Source organism: Haliotis rubra, unplaced genomic scaffold (assembly GCF_003918875.1).
Source record: "Haliotis rubra isolate DU_JTF1 unplaced genomic scaffold, ASM391887v1 Scf786, whole genome shotgun sequence".
In the NCBI taxonomy this organism is placed as follows: domain Eukaryota; kingdom Metazoa; phylum Mollusca; class Gastropoda; order Lepetellida; family Haliotidae; genus Haliotis; species Haliotis rubra.
The window spans coordinates 207,380-233,140 of record NW_025767508.1 but is presented as its reverse complement, the minus strand read 5'-3'; the positions used below and the strand labels follow the sequence as shown (position 1 = coordinate 233,140).

At 42.4% G+C, this 25,761-nt stretch overlaps 3 protein-coding genes and 1 pseudogene across 7 annotated transcripts in view; 3 read left to right on the top strand and 1 right to left on the bottom strand.

Annotated features, from left to right (window-relative positions):
• Positions 1–524: 524 nt before the first annotated feature.
• LOC124261047 lies at positions 525–7,428 on the top strand (annotated as a pseudogene).
• A 2,036-nt stretch (positions 7,429–9,464) lies between these two features.
• On the top strand, positions 9,465–12,612 carry LOC124261045. The gene is made up of 4 exons (XM_046695367.1): positions 9,465–9,567; positions 10,310–10,470; positions 10,844–11,064; positions 11,956–12,612. The coding sequence occupies exons 1-4, from the start codon at positions 9,480–9,482 to the stop codon at positions 12,092–12,094; spliced, it is 609 nt and encodes a 202-aa protein (XP_046551323.1). The 5' UTR covers positions 9,465–9,479; the 3' UTR covers positions 12,095–12,612.
• A 1,756-nt stretch (positions 12,613–14,368) lies between these two features.
• Positions 14,369–25,761, bottom strand: part of LOC124261036 (GDP-Man:Man(3)GlcNAc(2)-PP-Dol alpha-1,2-mannosyltransferase-like) — a 37,194-nt gene continuing 25,801 nt past the window's right edge. For 3 of the 5 annotated variants that reach the window (XM_046695358.1, XM_046695359.1, XM_046695356.1), the window contains 3 exons: positions 25,038–25,280; positions 23,652–24,580; positions 14,369–15,058 (listed from right to left, as the gene is read on the bottom strand). In XM_046695358.1, coding sequence (XP_046551314.1) covers positions 14,763–15,058; positions 23,652–24,580; positions 25,038–25,280 — 1,468 coding nt within the window. In that variant the 3' untranslated portion in view covers positions 14,369–14,762. Of the gene's footprint in view, positions 15,059–21,614; positions 21,828–21,956; positions 22,434–23,651; positions 24,581–25,037; positions 25,281–25,761 lie in introns of those variants that run through there. The other 2 variants (XM_046695357.1, XM_046695360.1) reach the window with 2 other exon arrangements.
• Positions 16,683–19,852, top strand: LOC124261037. The gene is made up of 4 exons (XM_046695361.1): positions 16,683–16,839; positions 17,549–17,709; positions 18,083–18,303; positions 19,189–19,852. The coding sequence occupies exons 1-4, from the start codon at positions 16,752–16,754 to the stop codon at positions 19,334–19,336; spliced, it is 618 nt and encodes a 205-aa protein (XP_046551317.1). The 5' UTR covers positions 16,683–16,751; the 3' UTR covers positions 19,337–19,852.

Genomic DNA, 25,761 nt, shown 5'->3' with positions numbered 1-25,761 from the left:
CTGAATCGTACTAAGTTTAGACAGAAAGATCTGGAGAGAACTACATGAAGGTGATTCCACAATCATCTGACTTCTAGAGTATTGTTGAATTTTATAGTATCATAGTGTTGTGTATATAAGGGAGGTAACTCTATCCTTTCATCTTCCGCAGCCTCTTTCTGGTGGTACTGACGCGATTCTTGGCATGGGTCGTGAGATATTGCGTCTTGCTGGACGAATAAGGGCTCGGTCAAAACGGGCATGGGCCTTCCTCGGTCTTCCAGGTCTTGGACGATCCCTTACTTCACCGGAGGCTTCATGCTCCCTGAAGTGACACCAATGTTGCAACAGGACATGCTTGTGTCATCCATGCCAGTAACTTGCCATCGTGTATATTCTGAAAGTCTTCTTCTTGCCAAGTCATAAAAAGTAAATTTGTAGGACTGTCGTCTTTAAAATTCAATGTAGTGCAAACACTGAAATCATGTATATATACCCCGATGTATTCGCAGCATGTGAACGTGCGACACATAGTTTGTGAGACATCGAGTCATGGCCAAATGCCTTATCTTATCTTGGGGCAAGTATTTAAACCTGTAGCCACTCCCGGGGACATTCATTCCTTCTTGGAAGTGTTAACTTACCATTTGCAGCCGTACGGTAATAGGTAAGTCTGTCCTCGCCATTAAGGCTGGGATGCAGGGCTAGTTGTGATGAGTCGGGTGTTTATAGACCAGGGTGGTTAAATAGCTGGACGTTGGATGAGGTGTTAAGGGTCTGTGAGTTTGTGATTTTTGGCCATCATATCCTTAGCATCTTGCCCAGTACTCTAAGGCTTGATTCCCCACAAGAATCTTTGTGATATTGCTGGACTGTTTCTAAAGTGGCGGAGAATCTTACTCACTCACTAATGACCAATGTGTGGGTGTCCATTCTATTGCAACTGTGTAGCAGACAGTGTCTCATTCACTCGCTCACTCAGTACTATGACATGTTGACACATGTCATCGTATTCCAAGTGATGCTCATGTTGTTGATCACTGGATTGTCTGGTCCAGACTCGATTATTTACAGACCGCCGCTATATAGCTGGAATATTGCAGAGTGCGGCGTTAAACAACAAGCAACCAACAGTTTTATTATCCCATGTCTACCAATCCGTTGAATATGTCACATGTCTATCCCAACAGGGAACTTTCAGTCATGGCGATTTCCCAGCTGGTCTTGCTGGCGTGCGGCATAGCTGCAGGTAGGACGTTAATGATGACGTTAAACTGATCTGCATGTCATAACCAAATATATTCACTGGTTATCTGGGGAAACAACAAGATATCAATGTAAAACATGGACGAACTACTTCTGAAATGCTTCTAGACAGATGTTCACATCGCCTCCCTGATTCGCGCTTGTTGTTTGGTTTGTCTTCAAAGCCTTCCCCCACCTTAAACTGACATGCCGATTTATCATCCAAAACTGTGTTCCACAGGAGATATTGCTTGTGTGAGATCATACGATATCTCCAAGGAGATATCGTTTTGACAGTAGATTTTGTACAATGCCCTGACTAACAATACTGCAAGATAATCATTTTTGCTCAGTTTTTACAAATGTTCGAAGAGATGGTATCTAAACACACACCTAACATGCCTGACACATTTCATGTTATTTGTTTTAGTCCAGTGCGGCAGACTTGCCGTGCAAGGCAACCATTTTGTTAAAGATGGACAGAAAGTCTTCCTGTCTGGCGCTAACCTAGCCTGGGTACAATATGCATACGACTTTGGCAACAACCAGTATAAGGGACGTGTACAGGGCATATTAGAAGGGTACATCCGGGATCTCAGCAAGTCCGGAGGGAACTCGTTGCGTAAGTTGTTGTCATGGTGATGGTGATGAACACGGAGTCTCTCAACTCGATACGCTGTTAACAAAGATACAAATCTTGTCTTTCAGCATTATTCGCTATTACCCAGTTCCTCCATGTGAATATCAATTGAACCCTTTAAGCCTTAAAGACAGTGGGGTTAGCTAGTGGTTACCTCGTCACGCCGAAGACCCGGGTTCGGTTCCAACATGGGTACAATGTGTGAAGCCAATTTCTGGTGTTTCCTGCAGTGATCTTGCTGGAATAATGCTAAAAGCAGCGTAAACTAAACTCACTCACTCACTCACTTCGGTCCTTATATAATCCGCATCAGGGCTATTGTTTCATAACCAACATTCTGTTGAGTTTGGATAAATGGATATATTGGCAACCATCCACAGATATTAAAATGGTTTACTGTCATCGCATGGACTGATGCAAAGGGTGTGGACATATATGGACATTAGTAATGGTTCAGTGAACGTAGAATGATAAATGATATATAATGAATTGAGGACTTCGCTGTGTGTTAAAGCACATTGATTGAAAGAGTGTGAATGCCCACGGAAAGGTAATATGATTTAAAGAATTGGGATTCATACAAACGTGCATAATGGCTTAATGAATGATGATGCAAGCAATGGTGCTCAATTACTCCAGGAAGGGGTGCAACACGAAAGTGTCCAATGATTTAAGGAGCATGAATGCAAAAGAACATGTTAAGTTGTTTTCGGAGATTCATTACTTACATGAAGCCTGAATATTGCTAACCTCCGCATTATACAATGCCTACCTATTCACTAAAATATGCATTTGAATATTTTTTACTGTTTATTGCACTTTGCTCTTTACCATCCTCTGGTTCAGTGCCGAAATAGTCATTTCATTCTGTGATGCTTGTAGCTAGATACATTGAAGGGATCATTGAGGATTTATAAGTAATGTTGCTAAATACAGATCTACTGATGATTTAAGGAGTGTGGATTCACATGGAAGTGTTTAATGATTAAAGGAGTGTGGATTCACATCGAAGTGTTTAATGATTAAAGGATTGTGGATTCACATCGAAGTGTTTAATGATTAAAGGAGTGTGGATTTACATGGTAATGTTTAATGATTTAAGGAGTGTGGATTTACATGGTAGTGTTTAATGATTTAAGGAGTGTGGGTTCATATGGAAGGAGCGAGCACACCAGAGTTCGACAGCAGTGGTCACGTGATAGGCATGGATAAAGGCGGCACGATGTTGGCGGACCTCAAGTCGATGCTGAACTATGCTGCCTCCCACAACGTCCTCGTCTTCCTCTGCCTGTGGAACGGCGCCGTCAACCAGGGGTCACACGCCCATCTGGACGGCCTCATCCGCGACACAAACAAACTGCAGTCTTACATCAACAAGGCCCTCGTCCCCATGGTCAAGGTGGGACTAGTGTGATGGTCAGAACTATCTGTACACGTAGGACGCAAGGGGTGGGTCATTGGTCAAGGTGGGACTTGTGTGATGCTTAGAACTAATTGTACACGTAGGGGGCACGGGTGGGTCATTGGTCAAGGTGGGACTTGTGTGATGCTTAGAACTAATTGTACACGTAGGACGCAAGGGGTGGCAATCAAATTTACCGATACTGTATTTATCCTCTATTTAAATAGGTTCATCAACTTGCAAGCTGCGGCAATCAAATCTGCGGACCCCCACACTCTGGTGACAATGGGCAGTTGGAACCCTAAGTCGAACGTCAACATAAAAAACTACTACAACCACTACTCTGACGCCTGCCTCATCAAGGCTGGGGGCAAAAAACAGGTAACTGTCTCACCTGTCTTGTAATTTCTGTGGAAAAGACCATAAGCGCCGACTGTACTTTAGCCCTACGCAAGCTGGTGCTTTAACTTATATAGCTGAGTTAGGAATTTCAATTTATTGCACAACACATGTAGGTTGAGCCCTAATATTCGAAGTGGAACTAAGAAATATACTTATATGTCCAGAAGAAAACCTTGGTTTGCGTGTCCTTGATGTATACCTACATCCGAATTGAAAGACAGGAAGCTAATAGAGATATATTCAGTCCATACAATGCTGATGGAGGAGATTTTGTGCCCGAGTACTAGGGGTTACTAGGGTTACTTGGAGAAACAGCATCACTTCTGGAAAAAGAAGATATTCCCCACAGGATGCTGGATACTGCTTCCAGGGAGAAGCTGTGATTAGTGCTATCTTATGACTCCAAGACATAACTGTGTGCAATAATTAACTAGTACAATATTTAACGTAATCAGGTGTAAGACAGTTGACCAGCAAAGTGACGTTTAAAGACAGGAATCGGATTACTTCAAAGTCTACTACAGCTAATTGCCGCGCCTTGTATACCAAGCTACGCCAGGTGAAAACGAGCGAAGAACACCGGGATTAACGTCGCCATTACAATTTGGTCTTTTTATTAGATAAAGTGTGTGCGTGCGTGCGTGCGTGCGTGCGTGTGTGTGTGAATCTCTTGTTTCGTTCGCGAATGATTGGGTTCGACTCAGCGGTGATAAATCAACATCTATTTTCTCATGTCGGTTTGAAAACTATCAAATTGAGGGAAAGAAATACAGAAAAAGAGACCGGTGTCTGTGCCATGCCTAGCTACAACGCCACTCCCCAGGGGAAACAGGCCTCCAAGACGAGGTCTGAATATGACACACGTTTCAACTTAAACAACAACTATTATCTACCAAAGAATCCTACAAACTCTTGTTGTTGATATATGTTTTAGAGGTGTTAACATGTTGCTATACGAAAATAGAACAAGTTAAACTAAATGCATATAATAGAAAAACAAACCAAATTATTTTTATGTCCTGTATTTAATTATCAATATGTGCGGGTGGGTGGTGCGCGTGTGCGTGTGTACGTGCGTGCGTGCGTGTGTACGTGCGTGCGTGCTTGGGTTTGTCTCTGTGTGTATAGTTACGTGGATATGGATCTTTTAGTCTACATGTGGAAATGTGTTAGCATCGGTTCGTTCACCGAGTAATATATGTACGTGAATGTGTTCTGTGTGCGTTCATATTGTCTATGCGTGCGAGCAGGTATCTTCACAATCAAATGTTCATTTATTTACAATTTTATTCATATTTCAGGGTGTGCTCGACTTTTATCAGATCCACAGTTATGACTGGCAGGGAAAATTTGATGAAGTTTCCCCATTCACGGTAAGCCTTAGCTATTTCGAGGGGACAGAGACGCCGCAGTTCTCTGTACAGAGTCGTGTCCATTTGAGGTATCAGAAACCTCTGATGATGGGTTTCAATATGTATGTGTGTGTGGATAATCAGTAGTTCGAGACAAAGTAAGAATTCATTCAATACCACAACTCCGAAGGATGCAACAACACTGCGTCAACTGCATCTCAAGTTGAAGGAGCCGACGATGTCACATTTCATGAATCACATGACCGACACGTAGACTATTGCTTAGTCTCTGAATATATATAATTTTGATTGTAACAAATAAACCTATTCAAATTGAAAAGGAGCCCCAGGTGAACCAGAGATTCGGTCTGAACCTGGTGAAATCTACACTTGCTTTTGGGGCTTTAGCATTGCAGGGAGGGCTGGGCTGTAGGGAAAATAATATGGTTCAGGGACTGTGAGACAGACTAGACCGACACAGCATGTCCCTGTCTCTGTCGCTGTAGTGTGTTTCCCGTGTGTGGAACGCGTGTATGAGTTAAATGAATCATCAGTGACCCGGCAGTCAAATCTGTGAGTCCAGTACGATATTTCTCTCCTTCACAGACAAACGGTGCAGGAGATCTCATTTTACGAGATGGTAAACCATTAACATTATGAGTGGTGACATTTAAGTAGGAAAATAGCGATTGAACAACACAAGTATACATTGCTAAACCACCAGCTTACCGGAGTCACCCACTAAGGTGTTCTTTAACACATCATGGCGAATAGAAATACAGACAAATCCCGATGAGTCGAATGCCGACGTCTCGATTATTATGCATAACTCGAAGAACCTGTCAGTCCCGACCATTCCATATTATAGTTGTCATCATTTGATTTCCGGTTACACGAATTCGTCTCATAAATACACACGATGACTCGAGAAGGAAATTTGGTCCCATGGTCATTCTACAAATTTGTATGGTGGGGAAATAACTTCAAGATTTCGATAAGATAAAGTTGACTTGTTCGAGTCGATGATGAACATTCATGTCCGGGTTTGCTATAAAGCAGAATCAGCATCGTAGTGAATGAGTGAACTATGACATCCGTATTCCAATGATATGGGACCCGCGTTTCCTGTCCCGGCGACTGTCGAACCATGTATTACGTCTTAAATGTGAGGATAGAGCTTTCTGTAACTGGCAGACATCACAATACGGTCTGCCAGGGAGTCCTGGGGTCCTGAGAGTTCTGGGGTCCTGCGGAGGCCACATGTTTGTGTGTCCCGAGCCCTTGTGTATTTAAACTAGTGCATGCATATACCTTTATACGTGATGATAACGAGAATTGACCGAAAGTACGATGCTACTGGTTACCGCTAGAATGTTATATGTCTCACTGGATACAGTTATTTAAATAATGAAATTCAGTTTTATTGCACGAACATGAATTCATCGGTTTTAACTTGATTGATAGTTATTCCCATTTAATCTGTAAGAACGGTAAGACTGGGCATGCCTGACAGGTGTCAGGTGGCTTGCGGCGTCAATCTGCAGTCATTCCTGATCAATGCCGGACACCTTCATCAAGGACGGACAGGTCATCCTATAACACTTAATCCTCTAACGTCACTCTCACTATGTGACGCCAATGCCCACGCTGGGCTAGGTGATAAGACTTTCCTTGAATGGTTTTACTCTTCTTGTAATGGTTATTTCGTGCTTGCTTACACAATGTGTAAATCCTCATGCACATACTGTAAACGTATACGGGTAAAACTGAGTGATGTCACATTGATCGTCGTGGACAGTCCAGGCGCTGCGGTCGTTGACATGCGCCGTGAAGATGCTGGTGAATATGGTAGAGTTATCGCACCCACCACCATAGCTTCTGCCTCGACGTTTAAGGGGTCGGGCGAAAATCATAGCATCAATTAACACATAATACCCTGCATACTCGAGAATGGTTTTAATGGTGGTATAGGGGTTTGTGTGCAAACCTTGAAAATATTTTGTCTGACAAAATCTTTTGACCTTCTCCCTTACTCATTGTCGGTCAATGGTATTCGATTCTGATACAATCTTGATTTGTCCAGATGGCCGCCTCAGCTTATCACATGAGCAAGCCGATAGTGATCGGCGAGTTCCGGGAGAGCCAGGGCGCCGGTATGACGATCCAGGAGATGTTCGGCCACGCCTACACCACCGGCTACAGCGGTGCCTGGTCATGGTCCATCACCGACGACTGGACCCCCAAGGACACCTGGGCTCACCAGCAACTCGGAATCGCATCACTGGCAAACAAACGTGATCACGGCCTGGTTAAATTCAACGTGTAATCCACAGAAACCACAGCTGAATAGTCAATTGTTTTATTGTCATTTTGCTTATTCATTGTATACATAAAAACGTCGCGAGTGAGTATGGTATTACGCCACTTTTAGCAATATTTTCAGCAATATCACTACGGGGGTCACAAGAAATGGGCTTCACACATTGTACTCATCTGATCTGGGGAATCGAACCTGCGTCTTCAGCGTGACGACGCTTTAACCACTAGGCTAACCCCGTGTTGTGAGTGAATGAAATAGGCATCAAACATGTTGACTTGAGTGCGTTTAGGTAAACGCTGCTTTGAACATTTGATTGTGTTAGAGAGAGTTTCTGTTATTTCACTATATGGGAGAACAGAACAACGTGGTGTAGCTTGATGTTTACACCGTGATGAAACCAGTGCTACAGGCTGGGGCAAACCACAAGATATCGGGGATTCGAACTCATGGTCTTAGGTTTCTGGCAGCCAAATGGAGGCGAACTACCACAGCAAGTACTACGATTACCATATGTATAAGTACGAAGCAGACACGGATTCCAAACTGGATGAATCTGGAACAGACCTCCAAGGAGATGTCACCATGCTGCACGGAACTAGGTCACTTGACAATCAGTTTGACATTTCTCCTTTTGTCACGTGATTACCATACAGAACGGAATGTTCCAATACACCCAACGATTAGCGTCTTATCATTCGTAACCTGCCGGAAGACTCGCATATATTCAGCCTCTCTATATTGTCCCTCTGATGGAACTGTTTCAATGAGGCATCGTTCTTTGATTACTTCCAAATATAATCATTAAACCTACCATTCCATTCTCTCTACATTGCTCTCCCTATATGATTCTGTATAATAGACGTCACCACGCTATAGCCATATAGTGCAGTAAAATGTAGATAGCATGGAGCCACGGGATTATTGCTCGACATAAACGGAAAGTTGATTGAGTTTAGTTTTATTCCCCTTTTAGCAATATCCAGCAATATCACAGCGGGGGACACCAGAAATGGGCCTCACACACTGCACCCATTTTGGGAATCGAACGCTTAACCATAGGGCTACCCCACCGCCCCACGGAAAGTTGAAGTCGTCCCTCTTGTCAGACAGTCTTATGAAGAGTTTTCTTTCCGTCATCCGGAACCTTTTCGCGTAGATCTAACTAAGGCGATTCCGATAGACTCTACAATTGTGTGCAATCGAGTGGCAGGGAATTGGGTTTCTGATCGCCATTAAACATCAGATCATCGATATACTTAAAACATAATCTCTTTGTGTATTGGAGTTTGCTAATCCTAGAAGACATTCCGACAAATGCGCATGAAGAAACAGATCCGCAAGAAAGGGGGCACAATTTGTATTTATGGGAATGCCTAATTCTTTTTAAAGAAAAATATGATATAAAATTAGGTCTCAAACAAGAGATCGTTACAGCTTTTGATTATTATGTGACAGTATGGTTCCGATCAGACGCTCGAACCGAAAAATGGTTGCCCTGTGGTAGATCACGTCTATATGGAGACTATTTTGTGTTTTACGACGCATAAACGGGGTTACACTGTTACCAATACGTAGCACTGCATGATTTCTATTTTTATTAAACTTTAATGAGGAACTGTTACTTATGCTCATTTGTATCTGTGGTTGTCTTTAATTATTATTTTATCATTAATGCGCGTATATTGGGGGTCCCTTAGTGCATGCCAAAATGTTAATGCGCCATATTGTAATTGCCATGCGAAACAAGTCATGATCCTTGCATATCGTGTCAAGACAGAGTAATTATCGGGTCGAGAGGTGGCAGCGAAATACACCAAAACCAGTGCATAATGAAATCATGTTCCTGTTGAAATCATACACCAAATCTGACAACCGATGTTGGTCAAGCGTTACTACAATTCCCATCCTTAAAGCGCACGTCAACGGAGGCTCTCAAGAATTATCAAGCGAGCGTCAATGCAAATACGAAATTTCCGGGGTTTAGGTGGATAAGAAGGGGTCGAGAACATCACCCTGTTCGAGGCCATTATATCTGAACTGGACGGGAAACACATTGAGAGACGCTTTCCGTTAGCCTGGTATATCTACATATGGTATCGTACAATCGGTCACTGACGGGGTGACTGGTGATTGAGGAACATGAAGCTTTGTGTGGCTGCAATAGTGCTTTGTTTTGGCCTGTCGGGGGCGTTTCTCTGGGACAGAAGACCTGCTACAGCAACAGGAGGTTGGTTGTTGCGACAAAATTACTTCAATTTACTCCCAGCTTCAGTAATTGATTATGACTTGTCTTCACCTCTAAATGTATTTTTCGCAAAGATACTGATTGTCTTAATAGACCACACATCTGAATCAGACTAGATACGTTTACCTTTCACGGCAGCAGCAACTAGATGAAATATTCTTTATGTATTTTTATTAGCACAAAATTGCTGCGTTTTTAAGAAACATCTATTTCACAATTCTGTCAAGCAGTTTCTAGGGTAATGTATTATTTTCAATAGAAATCTATTACGTATTCTGAAATAGGTTGAATATAATATTGGTAGACATGGCAAACAGAAGGGCCAGCACTATGACCGCGACATGAAGATTAGTGACAGTCAGTATTAAATTACTGTAAATGAAGGTAATAATTTTAAGATAGTTCGTTCTGTACACAAATGGACTTAAATCTTCCTGTATTTTCTGGCAACTGCGTGTATGTGTACTTCCAGTATAAGCTTCTGAGGTAAACGACAGACGGTTAGAAAATCAATGACGTTCCTTGTTACTTAACATGCCAGGCAGGGACCAACAAGTAGGGTATATAAACAATCCATCTTCAAAGAGATCTGTTATATATCAGGTATATATCACACAAAACCATGGGGACTAGGTAGTGTTATCGTTGCTTGTGATTTGACTGATCCAGAGTCGATTGAGTGGAACACAAGGTCGTATTACTGATCCTATCATTTCCCTCACAGAAACCGACCCCCAGTGTTTTGCTCACGGCTCTGCGGGAAGATGCGAGTTCTATTCCTGTTTTGAAAACAGACTGCCATGTGGTAGCCGGGGATACATGTCCAAATATGGAGGCTACTACTGTGCTCGGTTCGCTGAGGGGTACGATACATTTGACCAACAGGTATGTGTAAACATTGCCGTAAGTTTGAAACTGGTTTGAATCGTTGAAGAAACGTTTACTTCATATAACTACCGTGCCTTGCCCAAGATAGTATATGTGAACGTAAAAGAACAATTTGAAAAAAACCGTTTACATTATGCTCGCCTTTGTGTCCTGCGACGTCGCCATCCACTGTGCGGAGTTATGTCCCCTTGTCGTGCCAGGGTTCGCTTTATTCGTGATGAACTCGTGTCAATCTGGGACAAGCCGAAAGGTGATTTGTAATTTCTGTAATGATTGTTACGAGTGACTATGTTAATTGTGAACTATAAATAGGTCTTGAGTATGGGTGTTCTTATGGTTATACAAAGTGGTAAACTCATCTTCCATGCAGGCTAAGGACTGGATCAACGCCACCTCACGGTGTATGACAGAACGACTTCTGGCCTACTACAACCAGGACACGGTTCAGTGTCATGACCTGGACCACTTCGCCTGGAACACTTGGGGCGCGTGCTACGAGGAAACTGGATTCTGCAATGTATTCTGGGCTAACCGGCAGGCATTCTGGGATGTCTACCAGTTCCGTGACCTTTTCGGATTGGGATCAGGAAAGTAAGTCCCTTCACCTTAAATCTCTTGTCACTGATTGAATGCTTCTGATAATTTCACCCAGCAGCAAATGGGTACCCGGTGGGATATGTCATGGGACTATTAACCTTCTAGCGCCTCACAGCTAGGCAGCTTGGGTTATCCGGGGTAATAACAATAATCAGACTGTAGAGCTTTGAGCGTGCCCCTCCGTGGTGCGGAATTCAGCGCATTAATTTGTATTTCGTCAGTGCTATGTTTTCTTACATAATACAATGAATGAGTAAATATTTATAGTCACGTCGGCAGTGTGCCAGCCATATCCTGACTAATGTAAGATACAATGGAAGCAGACACTTGTCTGCAAGCCTTTAAAATCCGCCGGGGTGGGTCGATGCTCATGGTATCAATCACTGGTGTGTGTGGTCTAAAATCGATAGTTTTATATAGCTGGGGTATGTCTGTGTATGGCGTTAATAAGCAACCTTTGTGTAACTATCATTAATAGTAGGGCTGGGACGGGTAACCCGGATACCCGGACGGGTGGGTAATGAGTTGGATCCGGGTACCCGTCTCAATACCCGGACCCGTTGTGATCATGTGACTAATAGATTAAACAATGTAACATGTTATTCTTTCATGATTAAAAGGCTGTATTGTCTTTGAAGATTTAGACATAATTTACAGTGACATGTTTTGAATGGTTAAGATACTGAAAAACCCGAAATTTTAGCCTTCCAGCTGAAGAATATATTGCCATTTCTTACAAAGTTGATGTCAGTAATTAACATAATGGGTATCAGGGTAGGGTAGGGTAATATGGGTGGGGCCCCGGTAGAAAATTTGGACCCGTCCCAAACCTAATTAATAGTATTTCGATATAACCATGTACGTGTATACTCATTGTATTTGCAGGATCTGGCGGGAGATGATCCAGATTATGGGGAGGTGTGCAGCTCTGCGAGGGTCGGCCGAATTCACGGGCATGATGGGCAGGATGGACAACAACAGGAACCTTGGAGACAGAATCAGGAATACTGTCAGCAAGAAATAGAACCAGAATGACATTTCTACGTCAGCGGACAGTAGACTCAGGCCCAACACCCAACACAGATCGAGACACAGGGTGCATATGACGGAAGTCTGTAAAGGAGAAGGGCTCCTCTTGGAAATGGTGCTTGAATGTGGAACAAACATGGATCCTTCTTCTTGCATGACTTCTACTAATACCAATATTTGTTTCGGGTTCGTCTTGACACCCTGTAGAATGTGATGGGTGTTGAAAACGGCACGTACAGTAGTATTTGCACATCACACAAAATATCAGGGAAATTTGGTCATTGTTATCCTGATGCCCAGATGAAAAGCACAAACATTTGTGTTACATAATCAACATTAACTTTCATTTCTCCAGTCTGACAGGCAGATGTTACATCACTACACCCACGTCAAGAACATTACCCATTATTATTGGGACATCAGCTGAAATATATAAAATGTGTTCAGCACTCCTTTCACCACAATTTACACGATGGGAGTCACAATACTTAGATAATAAACTATGTAATATCATGTTTTGTTTTGTCTGCTGGTTTTGTGTTTACTCCACAGTCTGCAATATTCTAGCAACACGAGAAAGGTCTATAAATATCTGGATCTGACAATCCAATGACTGACATCATGAGCATTGACCAGCCAATCAGGACGTGACCACATGCAATCAACCATGTTACCACACCAACACACAATCCAATTATTCTACTCCAACCACAGGCATAGGCTACTGGAGGCCTATTTTATTACCAATTCGCTCCACTCATTAAGATGAGTTCATGGATCAATGTGATGCTGATCCAGGTTAGAATAGGTCTTTGGCAGGTTGCAGGAAAAAATAGTAAAAAGTTATAGAAAAAGTCATAGATTTGAGGTAGGAAAATAAGTCATAGGAAAAAGTCAAAAAGACAATATTGATAATGTATTTATTCAACAGCGGGACAGGTTGAGTTGGACATTGATTTCTCAGGGTTCATGCTGGCGGTGTTGGACATTGATTTCTCAGTTGTTCTTTTGCATGTTCCGGCTGTTGAACATGAGAACAGGATGTTTTTATTACTGAAGATTATTTGAAAATGAAAATACAGTATAAACAAAGCAAATAACTGGAGAACTGGATGTTTTATAATAGTGATTTTCCGATGACCTTTTTTCCATGACTTTTTTCCCCCGATCACCCTTCAGCAACCCATGCATGTAAGAGACGAGCAACGGGATCAAGTGGTCAGTCTCGGAGACTTTGCCGACATGCCTGATAACTGTCATACAAACATTTCAGAGTTTTAAGTAACTTTAATATTTCCAAGTGGGCCAAAGACAGCCCCAATTCCATCTCGTCTTTTAAGACCTTTTCAAGGCCTGGACAGCCAAATACAAGGTCATTTTAAACAAGTGCAACCTGTGCTCCTGCCTAGATCCAAGTTTAAAGGTGAGGTGAGGTGAAATTGGGTTTAACGTCGTTAAATATATTTATTTATTTCGCTCATATGACGACGTGCATGCGTGTGTATGTGTATGTGCGGCTGCTTGTACTAGCCCAGACTTAAACTGGTTATAGTGCTAGCCCACTGAGATACCATGCCGCAGTGAAGCATGAATACCCCACTCAGACACAGTATACTGACTCCGAGCCGACCAGTCCTTGTTGTACCCATTAATGCCGAGTGCCAGGCAGCGACCAACAAGTACCATATTTTAACGTCTTTTTGGTATGACGCGGTCGGGGATCGAACCTGCAACCTTCCGCTCTCCGGGCGGACGCTCTAACCACTACACCACGAGGCGGTCCCAAGTTTAAAGGAAACATCTAATACAGATCCTGATATTGAGTCTTTGTCTGTGCACATCATTCAGCTTTCCACCAGTAGGTTTGACATTCCTGCCGTTCTGGACAGGTGATCATGTTAGATTTCCTCACCATGGCATCAGTAGTCTAGATTTGTCTACATAAAATAACCACGTCTAGACCAGGCTATGCACTGATTGATAATATTGGCAACATCTCACACTACTAACTTCCCTTGACACACAATGTCACAGAGTCTAAATCTTTCGAAACAGAGCAGGTTCCTGGCGAACCAGTTTACACACGGTTGTAACCAAAAGAGATGAAATCCAGAAAAACAGGAAAGCATACTAAATCTCATGTTTCCAAACATCCATGTTTTACTTTTTCTTTGTGCCCTGACTGCTGTGCCTGTCGCATATATTAGACTAGACACAGCATTTGTTTATGATAGACAACAGAACATACAAACAACACTGAATACTGAGATATTGTTGTAAACAATTATATATAACTCTTTTATTCACACACATGTCAACAAAGGCAAAAATAACAGATTTTGATGCTCAGAATGTTCACACTGTCATCAGACTTAATAGACAATGTTCATATAATAATCAGAAATCACAATCGCCATACCATCATCAGACGAAACAAACAATGTCGATATTGTGATCACTTACACAAATAATTTGACATTGTCCTCAGACACAACAATAACGTTGTCCCCTATGAAGCATTCATGCTTCAAGTGAATCACATCAGTTGAATGTACATGAGCACAGATGCCTTGACCATCGACCAGAAATAAAACAAACATGATGCCTCATCCCCCCACATTTTAACATTTGGATTGGAAATCCACAAATAATTTATTGTGGCCTTATTTACCACCATTGCCTTCGATGGATTTCAACACCGGATCCACAACAGCAAGGAAGGACTCGTCAAAATGTTCATCAGAGAAGCGAGACACTGACTGTCTAGCCATGCTCCGTACCCTGAACCTGTCATCATCAGACATATTCAGCACTGTCGTCATGGCGCTGACATAGGACTCCTCATCATCAGCCAAGAAACCTGTAGGCTCCTCGTTGAATGGAACAACGATGTCCAGTTTCGGCCCACCTGAGTTGTGAGCAACAATGACCGTCCCAGCTGCCATGAGCTCCACAACACCTGTGGCAAGGAGAGACAGAGTAGTTATCGATATCAGCAAAATTAGACATTCACAGATATAAAGTATATGCTATATATCGGACAACACTTTCTTAGAAAAGTGACCGCCTCCGTGGTGTAGTGGTAAGAGCGTCCGCCCGGAGAGCGGAAGGTCGCGGGTTCGATCCCCGACCGTGTCATACCAAAAAGACGTTAAAATATGGTACTTGTTGGTCCCTGCCTGGCACTCGACATTAATGGGTACAAGGACTGGTCGGCTCAGAGTCAGTATAATGTGTCTGAGTGGAGTATTCATGCTTCACTGCGGCATGGTATCTCAGTGGGCTAGCACTATAAAACCAGCTTTAGTCTGGGCTAGTACAAGCAGCCGCACATACACATACACTGCTCTCCTATATGATTCTGTATAATAGACGTCACCACGCTATAGCCATATAGTGCAGTAAAATGTAGATAGCATGGAGCCACGGGATTATTGCTCGACATAAACGGAAAGTTGATTGAGTTTAGTTTTATTCCCCTTTTAGCAATATCCAGCAATATCACAGCGGGGGACACCAGAAATGGGCCTCACACACTGCACCCATTTTGGGAATCGAACGCTTAACCATAGGGCTACCCCACCGCCCCACGGAAAGTTGAAGTCGTCCCTCTTGTCAGACAGTCTTATGAAGAGTTTTCTTTCCGTCATCCGGAACCTTTTCGCGTAGATCTAACTAAGGCGATTCCGATATACTCTACAATTGTGTGCAATCGAGTGGCAGGGAATTGGGTTTCTGATCGCCATTAAACATCAGATCATCGATATACTTCAAACATAATCTCTTTGTGTATTGGAGTTTGCTAATCCTAGAAGACATTCCGACAAATGCGCATGAAGAAACAGATCCGCAAGAAAGGGGGCACAATTTGTATTTATGGGAATGCCTAGTTCTTTTTTAAGAAAAATATGATATAAAATTAGGTCTCAAACCAGAGATCGTTACAGCTTTTGATTATTATGTGACAGTATGGTTCCGATCAGACGCTCGAACCGAACAATGGTTGCCCTGTGGTAGATCACGTCTCTATGGAGACTATTTTGTGTTTTACGACGCATAAACGGGGTTACACTGTTACCAATACGTAGCACTGCATGATTTCTATTTTTATTAAACTTTAATGAGGAACTGTTACTTATGCTCATTTGTATCTGTGGTAATTTTATTATTATTATTTTATCATTAATGCGCGTATATTGGGGGTCCCTTAGTGCATGCCAAAATGTTAATGCGCCATATTGTAATTGCCATGCGAAACAAGTCATGATCCTTGCATATCGTGTCAAGACAGAGTAATTATCGGGTCGAGAGGCGGCAGCGAAATACACCAAAACCAGTGCATAATGAAATCATGTTCCTGTTGAAATCATACACCAAATCTGACAACCGATGTTGGTCAAGCGTTACTACAATTCCCATCCTTAAAGCGCACGTCAACGGAGGCTCTCAAGAATTATCAAGCGAGCGTCAATGCAAATACGAAATTTCCGGGGTTTAGGTGGATAAGAAGGGGTCGAGAACATCACCCTGTTCGAGGCCATTATATCTGAACTGGACGGGAAACACATTGAGAGACTCTTCCGTCAGCCTGGTATATCTACATATGGTATCGTACAATCGGTCACTGACGGGGTGACTGGTGATTGAGGAACATGAAACTTTGTGTGGCTGCAATAGTGCTTTGTTTTGGCCTGTCGGAGGCGTTTCTCTGGGACAGAAGAACTGCTACAGCAACAGGAGGTGGGTTGTTGCGACAAAATTACTTCAATTTACTCCCAGCTACAGTAATTGATTATGACTTGTCTTCACTTCTAAATGTATTTTTCGCAAAGATACTGATTGTCTTAATAGACCACACATCTGAATCAGACTAGATACGTTTACCTTTCACGGCAGCAGAACTAGATGAAATATTCTTTATGTATTTTTTTATTAGCACAAAATTGCGGCGTTTTTTAAGAAACATCTATTTCACAATTCTGTCAAGCAGTTTCTAGGGTAATGTATTATTTTCAATAGAAATCTATTACGTATTCTGAAATAGGTTGAATATAATATTGGTAGACATGGCAAACAGAAGGGCCAGCACTATGACCGCGACATGAAGATTAGTGACAGTCAGTATTAAATTACTGTAAATGAAGGTAATAATTTTAAGATAGTTCGTTCTGTACACAAATGGACTTAATCTTCCTGTATTTTCTGGCAACTCCTTCCAGTATAAGCTTCGAGGTAAACGACAGACGGTTAGAAAATCAATGCGTTGTTCTTAACATGCGAGCTGAGGTATATAACAATCCATCTTCAAAGAGATCTGTTATATATCAGGTATATATCACACAAACCCATGGGGACTAGGTAGTGTTATCGTTGCTTGTGATTTGACTGATCCAGAGTCGATTGAGTGGAACACAAGGTCGTATTACTGATCCTATCATTTCCCTCACAGAAACCGACCCCCAGTGTTTTGCTCACGGCTCTGCGGGAAGATGCGAGTTCTATTCCTGTTTTGAAAACAGACTGCCATGTGGTAGCCGGGGATACATGTCCAAATATGGAGGCTACTACTGTGCTCGGTTCGCTGAGCGGTACGATACATTTGACCAACAGGTATGTGCAAACATTGCCGTAAGCTTGAAACTGGTTTGAATCGTTGAAGAAACGTTTACTTCATATAACTACCGTGCCTTGCCCAAGATAGTATATGTGAACGTAAAAGAACAATTTGAAAAAAACCGTTTACATTATGCTCGCCTTTGCGTCCTGCGACGTCGCCATCCACTGTGCGGAGTTATGTCCCCTTGTCGTGCCAGGGTTCGCTTTATTCGTGATCAACTCGTGTCAATCTGGGACAAGCCGAAAGGTGATTTGTAATTTCTGTAATGATTGTTACGAGTGACTATGTTAATTGTGAACTATAAATAGGTCTTGAGTATGGGTGTTCTTATGGTTATACAAAGTGGTAAACTCATCTTCCATGCAGGCTAAGGACTGGATCAACGCCACCTCACGGTGTATGACAGAACGACTTCTGGCCTACTACAACCAGGACACGGTTCAGTGTCATGACCTGGACCACTTCGCCTGGAACACTTGGGGCGCGTGCTACGAGGAAACTGGATTCTGCAATGTATTCTGGGCTAACCGGCAGGCATTCTGGGATGTCTACCAGTTCCGTGACCTTTTCGGATTGGGATCAGGAAAGTAAGTCCCTTCACCTTAAATCTCTTGTCACTGATTGAATGCTTCTGATAATTTCACCCAGCAGCAAATGGGTACCCGGTGGGATACGTCATGGGACTATTAACCTTCTAGTGTCTCACAGGCAGCTTGGGTTATCCGGGTAATAACAATAATCAGATTGTAGAGCTTTGAGCGTGCCCCTCCGTGGTGCGGAATTCAGCGCATTAATTTGTATTTCTCGTCAGTGCTATGTTTTCTTACATAATACAATGAATGAGTAAATATTTATAGTCACATCGGCAGTGTGCCAGCCATATCCTGACTAATGTAAGATACAATGGAAGCAGACACTTGTCTGCAAGCCTTTAAAATCCGCCGGGATGGGTCGATGCTCGTGGTATCAATCACTGGTGTGTGTGGTCTAAAATCGATAGTTTTATATAGCTGGGGTATGTCTGTGTATGGCGTTAATAAGCAACCTTTGTGTAACTATCATTAATAGTAGGGCTGGGACGGGTAACCCGGATACCCGGGACGGGTGGGTAATGAGTTGGATCCGGGTACCCGTCTCAATACCCGGACCCGTTGTGATCATGTTACTAATAGATTAAACAATGTAACATGTTATTCTTTCATGATTAAAAGGCTGTATTGTCTTTGAAGATTTAGACATAATTTACAGTGACATGTTTTGAATGGTTAAGATACTGAAAAACTCGAAATTTTAGCCTTTCAGCTGAAGAATATATTGCCATTTCTTACAAAGTTGACGTCAGTAATTAACATAATGGGTATCAGGGTAGGGTAGGATAATATGGGTGGGGTACCCGGGTAGAAAATTTGGACCCGTCCCAAACCTAATTAATAGTATTTCGATATAACCATGTATACTCATTGTATTTGCAGGATCTGGCGGGAGATGATCCAGATTATGGGGAGGTGTGCAGCTCTGCGAGGGTCGGCCGAATTCACCGAGCGGGGTGGCTTCCAGGGCATGATCGACAACATCAGAAACCTTGGAGACAGAATCAGGAATACTGTCAGCAAGAAATAGAACCAGAATGACATTTTTAGGTCAGCGGACAGTAGACTCAGGCCCAACACCCAACACAGATCGAGACACAGAGTGCACATGACGGAAGTCTGTAAAGGAGAAGGGCTCCTCTTGGAAATGGTGCTTGAATGTGGAACAAACATGGATCCTTCTTCTTGCATGACTTCTACTAATACCAATATTTGTTTCGGGTTCGTCTTGACACCCTGTAGAATGTGATGGGTGTTGATAACGGCACGTACAGTAGTATTTGCACCACACAAATTATCAGGGAAATATGGTCATTGTTATCCTGATGCCCAGATGAAAAGCACAAACATTTGTGTTACATAATCAACATTAACTTTCATTTCTCCAGTCTGACAGGCAGATGTTACATCACTACACCCACGTCAAGAACATTACCCATTATTATTGGGACATCAGCTGAAATATATAAAATGTGTTCAGCACTCCTTTCACCACAATTTACACGATGGGAGTCACAATACTTAGATAATAAACTATGTAATATCATGTTTTGTTTTGTCTGCTGGTTTTGTGTTTACTCCACAGTCTGCAATATTCTAGCAACACGAGAAAGGTCTATAAATAATCAAATCTGGATCTGACAATCCAATGACTGACATCATGAGCATTGACCAGCCATTCAGGACGTGACCACATGCAATCAACCATGTTACCACACCAACACACAATCCAATTATTCTACTCCAACCACAGGCATAGGCTACTGGAGACCTATTTCATTACCAATTCGCTCCACTTATTAAGATGAGTTCATGATTCAATGTGATGCTGATCCAGGTTAGAATAGGTCTTTGGCAGGTTGCAGGAAAAAAATAGTAAAAAAAGTTATAGAAAAAAAGTCGTAGATTTCGGTAGGAAAATAAGTCATAGGAAAAAAGTCAAAAAGACAATATTGATAATGTATTTATTCAACAGCGGGACAGGTTGAGTAGGACATTGATTTCTCAGGGTTCATGCTGGCGGTGTTGGACATTGATTTCTCAGGGTTCTTTTGCATGTTCCGGCTGTTGATCATGAGAACAGGATGTTTTTATTACTGAAGATTTTTTTAAATGAAAATACAGTATAAACAAAGCGAATAACTGGAGAACTGGATGTTTTATAATAGTGATTTTCCGATGACCTTTTTTCCATGACTTTTTTCCCCCGATCACCCTTCAGCAACCCATGCATGTAAGAGACGAGCAACGGGATCAAGTGGTCAGTCTCCGAGACTTTGCTGACATGCCTGATAACTGTCATACAAACATTTCAGAGTTTTAAGTAACTTTAATATTTTAAAGTTGGCCAAAGACGGCCCTAATTCCATCTCGTCTTTTAAGACCTTTTCAAGGCCTGGACAGCCAAATACAAGGCCATTTTAAACAAGAGCAACCTGTGCTCCTGCCTAGATCCAAGTTTAAAGGTGAGGTGAGGTGAAATTGGGTTTAACGTCGTACTTGAGAATATTTCGCTCATATGACGACGTGCATGGGTGTGTATGTGTATGTGCGGCTGCTTGTACTAGCCCAGACTGAAGCTGGTTTTATAGTGCTAGCCCACTGAGATACCATGCCGCAGTGAAGCATGAATACCCCACTCAGACACATTATACTGACTCCGAGCCGACCAGTCCTTGTTGTACCCATTAATGCCGAGCGCCAGGCAGGGACCAACAAGTACCATATTTTAACGTCTTTTGGTATGACGCGGTCGGGGATCGAACCTGCAACCTTCCGCTCTCCGGGCGGACGCTCTAACCACTACACCACGGAGGCGGTCCCAAGTTTAAAGGAAACATCTAATACAGATCCTGATATTGAGTCTTTGTCTGTGCACATCATTCAGCTTTCCACCAGTAGGTTTGACATTCCTGCCCTTCTGGACAGGTGATCTTGTTAGCTTTCCTCACCATGGCATCAGTAGTCTAGATTTGTCTACATAAAATAACCACGTCTAGACCAGGCTATGCACTGATTGATAATATTGGCAACATCTCACACTACTAACTTCCCTTGACACACAATGTCACAGAGTCTAAATCTTTCGAAACAGAGCAGGTTCCTGGCAAACCAGTTTACACACGGTTGTAACCAAAAGAGATGAAATCCTGAAAAACAGGAAAGCATACTAAATCTCATGTTTCCAAACATCCATGTTTTACTTTTTCTTTGTGCCCTGACTGCTGTGCCTGTCGCATATATTAGACTAGACACAGCATTTGTTTATGATAGACAACAGAACATACAAACAACACTGAATACTGAGATATTGTTGTAAACAATTATATATAACTCTTTTATTCACGCAAATGTCAACAAAGGCAAAAATAACAGATTTTGATGCTCAGAATGTTCACACTGTCATCAGACTTAATAGACAATGTTCATATCATAATCAGAAATCACAATCGCCATACCATCATCAGACAAACAAACAATGTCGATATTGTGATCACTTAAACAAATAATTTGACATTGTCCTCAGACACAACAATAATGTTGATACCTATGAAGCCTACATACTTCAGACACAACAATAATGTTGTTCCCTATGAAGCCTACATACTTGAGACACAACAATAATGTTGTTCCCTGTGAAGCCTACATACTTCAGACACAACAATAACGTTGTCCCCTATGAAGCCTTCATACTTCAAGTGAATCACATCAGTTGAATGTACATGAACACAGATGCCTTGACCATCGACCAGAAATAAAACAAACATGATGCCTCATCCCCTCCACATTTTAACATTTGGATTGGAAATCCACAAATAATTTATTGTGACCTTATTTACCACCATTGCCTTCGATGGATTTCAGCACCGGATCCACAACAGCAAGGAAGGACTCGTCAAACTGTTCATCAGAGAAGCGCGACACTGACTGTCTAGCCATGCTCCGTACCCTGAACCTGTCATCATCAGACATATTCAGCACTGTCGTCATGGCGCTGACATAGGACTCCTCATCATCAGCCAAGAAACCTGTAGGCTCCTCGTTGAATGGAACAACGATGTCCAGTTTCGGCCCACCTGAGTTGTGAGCAACAATGACCGTCCCAGCTGCCATGAGTTCCACAACACCTGTGGCAAGGAGAGACAGAGTAGTTATCGATATCAGCAAAATTAGACATTCAAAGATATAAAGTATATGCTATATATGGGACACCACTTTCTTAGAAAAGTGACCGCCTCCGTGGTGTAGTGGTTAGAGCGTCCGCCTGGAGAGCGGAAGGTCGTGGGTTCGATCCCCGACCGCTCCATACCAAAAGACGTTAAAATATGGTACTTGTTGGTCCCTGCCTGGCGCTCGGCATTAATGGGTACAACAAGGACTGGTCGGCTCGGAGTCAGTATAATGTGTCTGAGTGGGGTATTTATGCTTCACTGCGGCATGGTATCTCAGTGGGCTAGCACTATAAAACCAGCTTTAGTCTGGGCTAGTACAAGCAGCTGCAAAAAGAAAAATACACACGCATGCACGTTGTCATATGAGCGAAATATTCTCAAGCACGACGTTAAACCCAATTTCACCTCACCTCACCTTAGAAAAGTACAAATTCTAGTAGTGGATGGACTGCGTGAATGTCATGAGTTATCTGCCCCTTTTTAACATATTGATTCTATGATCAGTGATGTGTGGGAAATTTAGCATTTCTCAAGTACTACTCCACTTTGCTGGGGAAAGTTCTAGTCTTTCCGTTAGACACAAATGTTTGTCATAACAACAATAAAGTTAAACCTATATTAAATGGCCTGAATTTGATTCTCCCAATCAAAGCTGAGAAGTACATATTGCTTCATATTCCAGGCTAATCACTGCAGGATATGACAAGAAGCAGGACAGGCATGCCATACTGCTGTCTTGAATACACAGAGGGTACTGTGTTTGACCACTTGTCACAAGCAATATCATTTCAACTTGCCAGGACATGACAAAGTAGAGATCTGGTTAAAGTTATGACACTATTATACTATTTCACCTCCGCTTTGAATACAGAAATCGAGTTGGATGAGTATGAATCACCCAAATACGTAACTTTTAGAAAGAGTTTGTGAGTCTTGTTTTATTCCCTTTTAGCTATATTCCAGCAATATCAAGGCAGGAGACACCAGAAATAGGTTTCACACATTGAACCCATGTGGGGAATCCAACCTGGGTCTTCGGCATGATGAGCAAACACTTTAACCACTAGGCTACCCCACTGCCCCAAAAGAACATTCTCTAGTTCCACAAACTTGCACCCGTGTGAAATATACAAGTGCAAACATAACTAGACAATCAAACTAACACCAACTTACCTATGCCAAAATGTTCATCACACATGCTGTGAAGGCCAAGCACCGCCGACGCCATGCAGCTCTTCAGCTCATCAAAGCTGACATTGAGTTTGAAGTCCACCGAGCTTTCCACCTCCAGTTCTCTACAGAGTTCCCTCAATGCCTCCACCCGTTCGGAGTCCCCCTCGTTCCGACACCCACCCACAAGCACCAGCCTATACACCCCCTTATCTCCATCCACTGTCTTCAGAAATTTAGCAAAGGATTTCACCTGCAAGGAATGATTTTTCTCGGGCCTGAACTGTGCTACTGAGACCATAGTCCTTTCTTTAGAAGCAAAAGACTTTTCTAACGGTATTTTCACAAACTCGGAGACATCACATGAAGGATAAACTATATGCGTTATATTTCCAGCTGACCACAAAGCCTGAATGTGGTTGAACGTCCATGTCGAGTTGACCATCACCACGTCGTTCCTCTTCCCCGCAACACCATACATATATGCAAATATTCTGTAATACATCAGCTTGAAGTTGCTGAGAAACGAACTTCTGGCAATAAAATTTGCATTGTTGAATGACTGAGTTCTGTCTGTCACCTTCTGTAACATATCTGTGGAGATTGTCGGATAATGTACATAACATGCCACCTTGGAGCCACCAAAGTATTTAAACAATGGCACTGTAAAGGCATAGCCCATGCTGTCAATGTACAGGTCAGGTACAAAGTTCATTAACGCCTCCCATCCTAAATACAGAGAGCCTAGGCTTTGTCCAAGCAGTGTGAAATATGGGTATTTACAGGCTTCAACCCACTGTCGTCTTCTAAGGTACACAAAGTCTATGGGTATGGGTAACACAATGTTAAATCTTTGTCTGGCTCGAGCCAGAATTTCCTCTGGTTTGGCATCAATATCACCGGTGTACACGATACAGCTAACATTGGAGTGTCTGGAAACAAGAAAATTACAATTCATTAGTGAAAGCTAAAAGCTTCATCAACTATGTCAATATACGAAACTGGACCATCTGCTTATTTAAGCAGTTCCAGCTGCATTATGGCAACCAATAAGTAAAAAGGGGCACAGCAAATAATCAAGATCCATGCCATGGGCTCAAGATGCATTCAGCTTTTAAAGATTGTCAGCATGAAGAGGGACCATTTCGTATATATTCTTTTGTTGGGTATTTGGGCCAGCAGTGGAAATCTGTCATCTAAATAAATGCTCCTTCAATCTGGCAATTAATTCAGGGAAAAATGAATACATCTAACAGGATAAATATTGGTGAACCACTGGCCAGGAAACATCATTACACACACACACAATGTCATACACACACACTCATTTGTCCTGTGCAGGTTGCAGTGACCAATATACATGACACACGCAAAAGGGAAATAACTTACTTCTTCTGCAATGCCTTGATGGCCACCCAGAGCACTCGTTCCCCACCACCCCCAGCATTGCAGTAGGGGTGGAAGAATCCCACTGTCACCAGTCGTCTCCCCTGGCTGTCTTGCCTCAAGTGTGGCAACAAGGACTTAGCCCTCCATCTCACCCACAATCTCAGCAGGATCAGGACCACAGTGAATGAGATAACAAAGAACACCCCTGAGACAACCAGTAAACTGGCCCACTGGGATACCAGACTGAAAAATACAAAAACAGAAAGTTTGCACATTGCTGGATCATCGGAATAGTTCATTGTTACAAACACCTGGAAAACAACCTGCACATGCTGAACATCCTCTTGTAAATTTTCTAAAACAGAAACATAAAATATATACTTTCATATATTGTAGTGATGCAACTTTTGATTAGAAGCCCTTGTGATTTATTAGTTTGGCCCTTTGGACCTTATGACTTCTTGTGAAGCTGTTTTGACCAATGACAGCCAGCCCTGTGACTACAGTCCATATGAATCTCACTCATTATGTCACACAGAATTAAAGTGCAACTATAGAATCCATTTTCCACTCAGTAAATAGTAATTAAGAGATATATCATAAGAATATTTCTTTTATACCCTCGCTGATTTGGCATGCCTCCTCTATCATTTGGGTTAGAAGTATTTGGGTCAGGATAGGTTGTCACTAATACTCTGCCCTCCAATCCTTAGATTAAAAATGA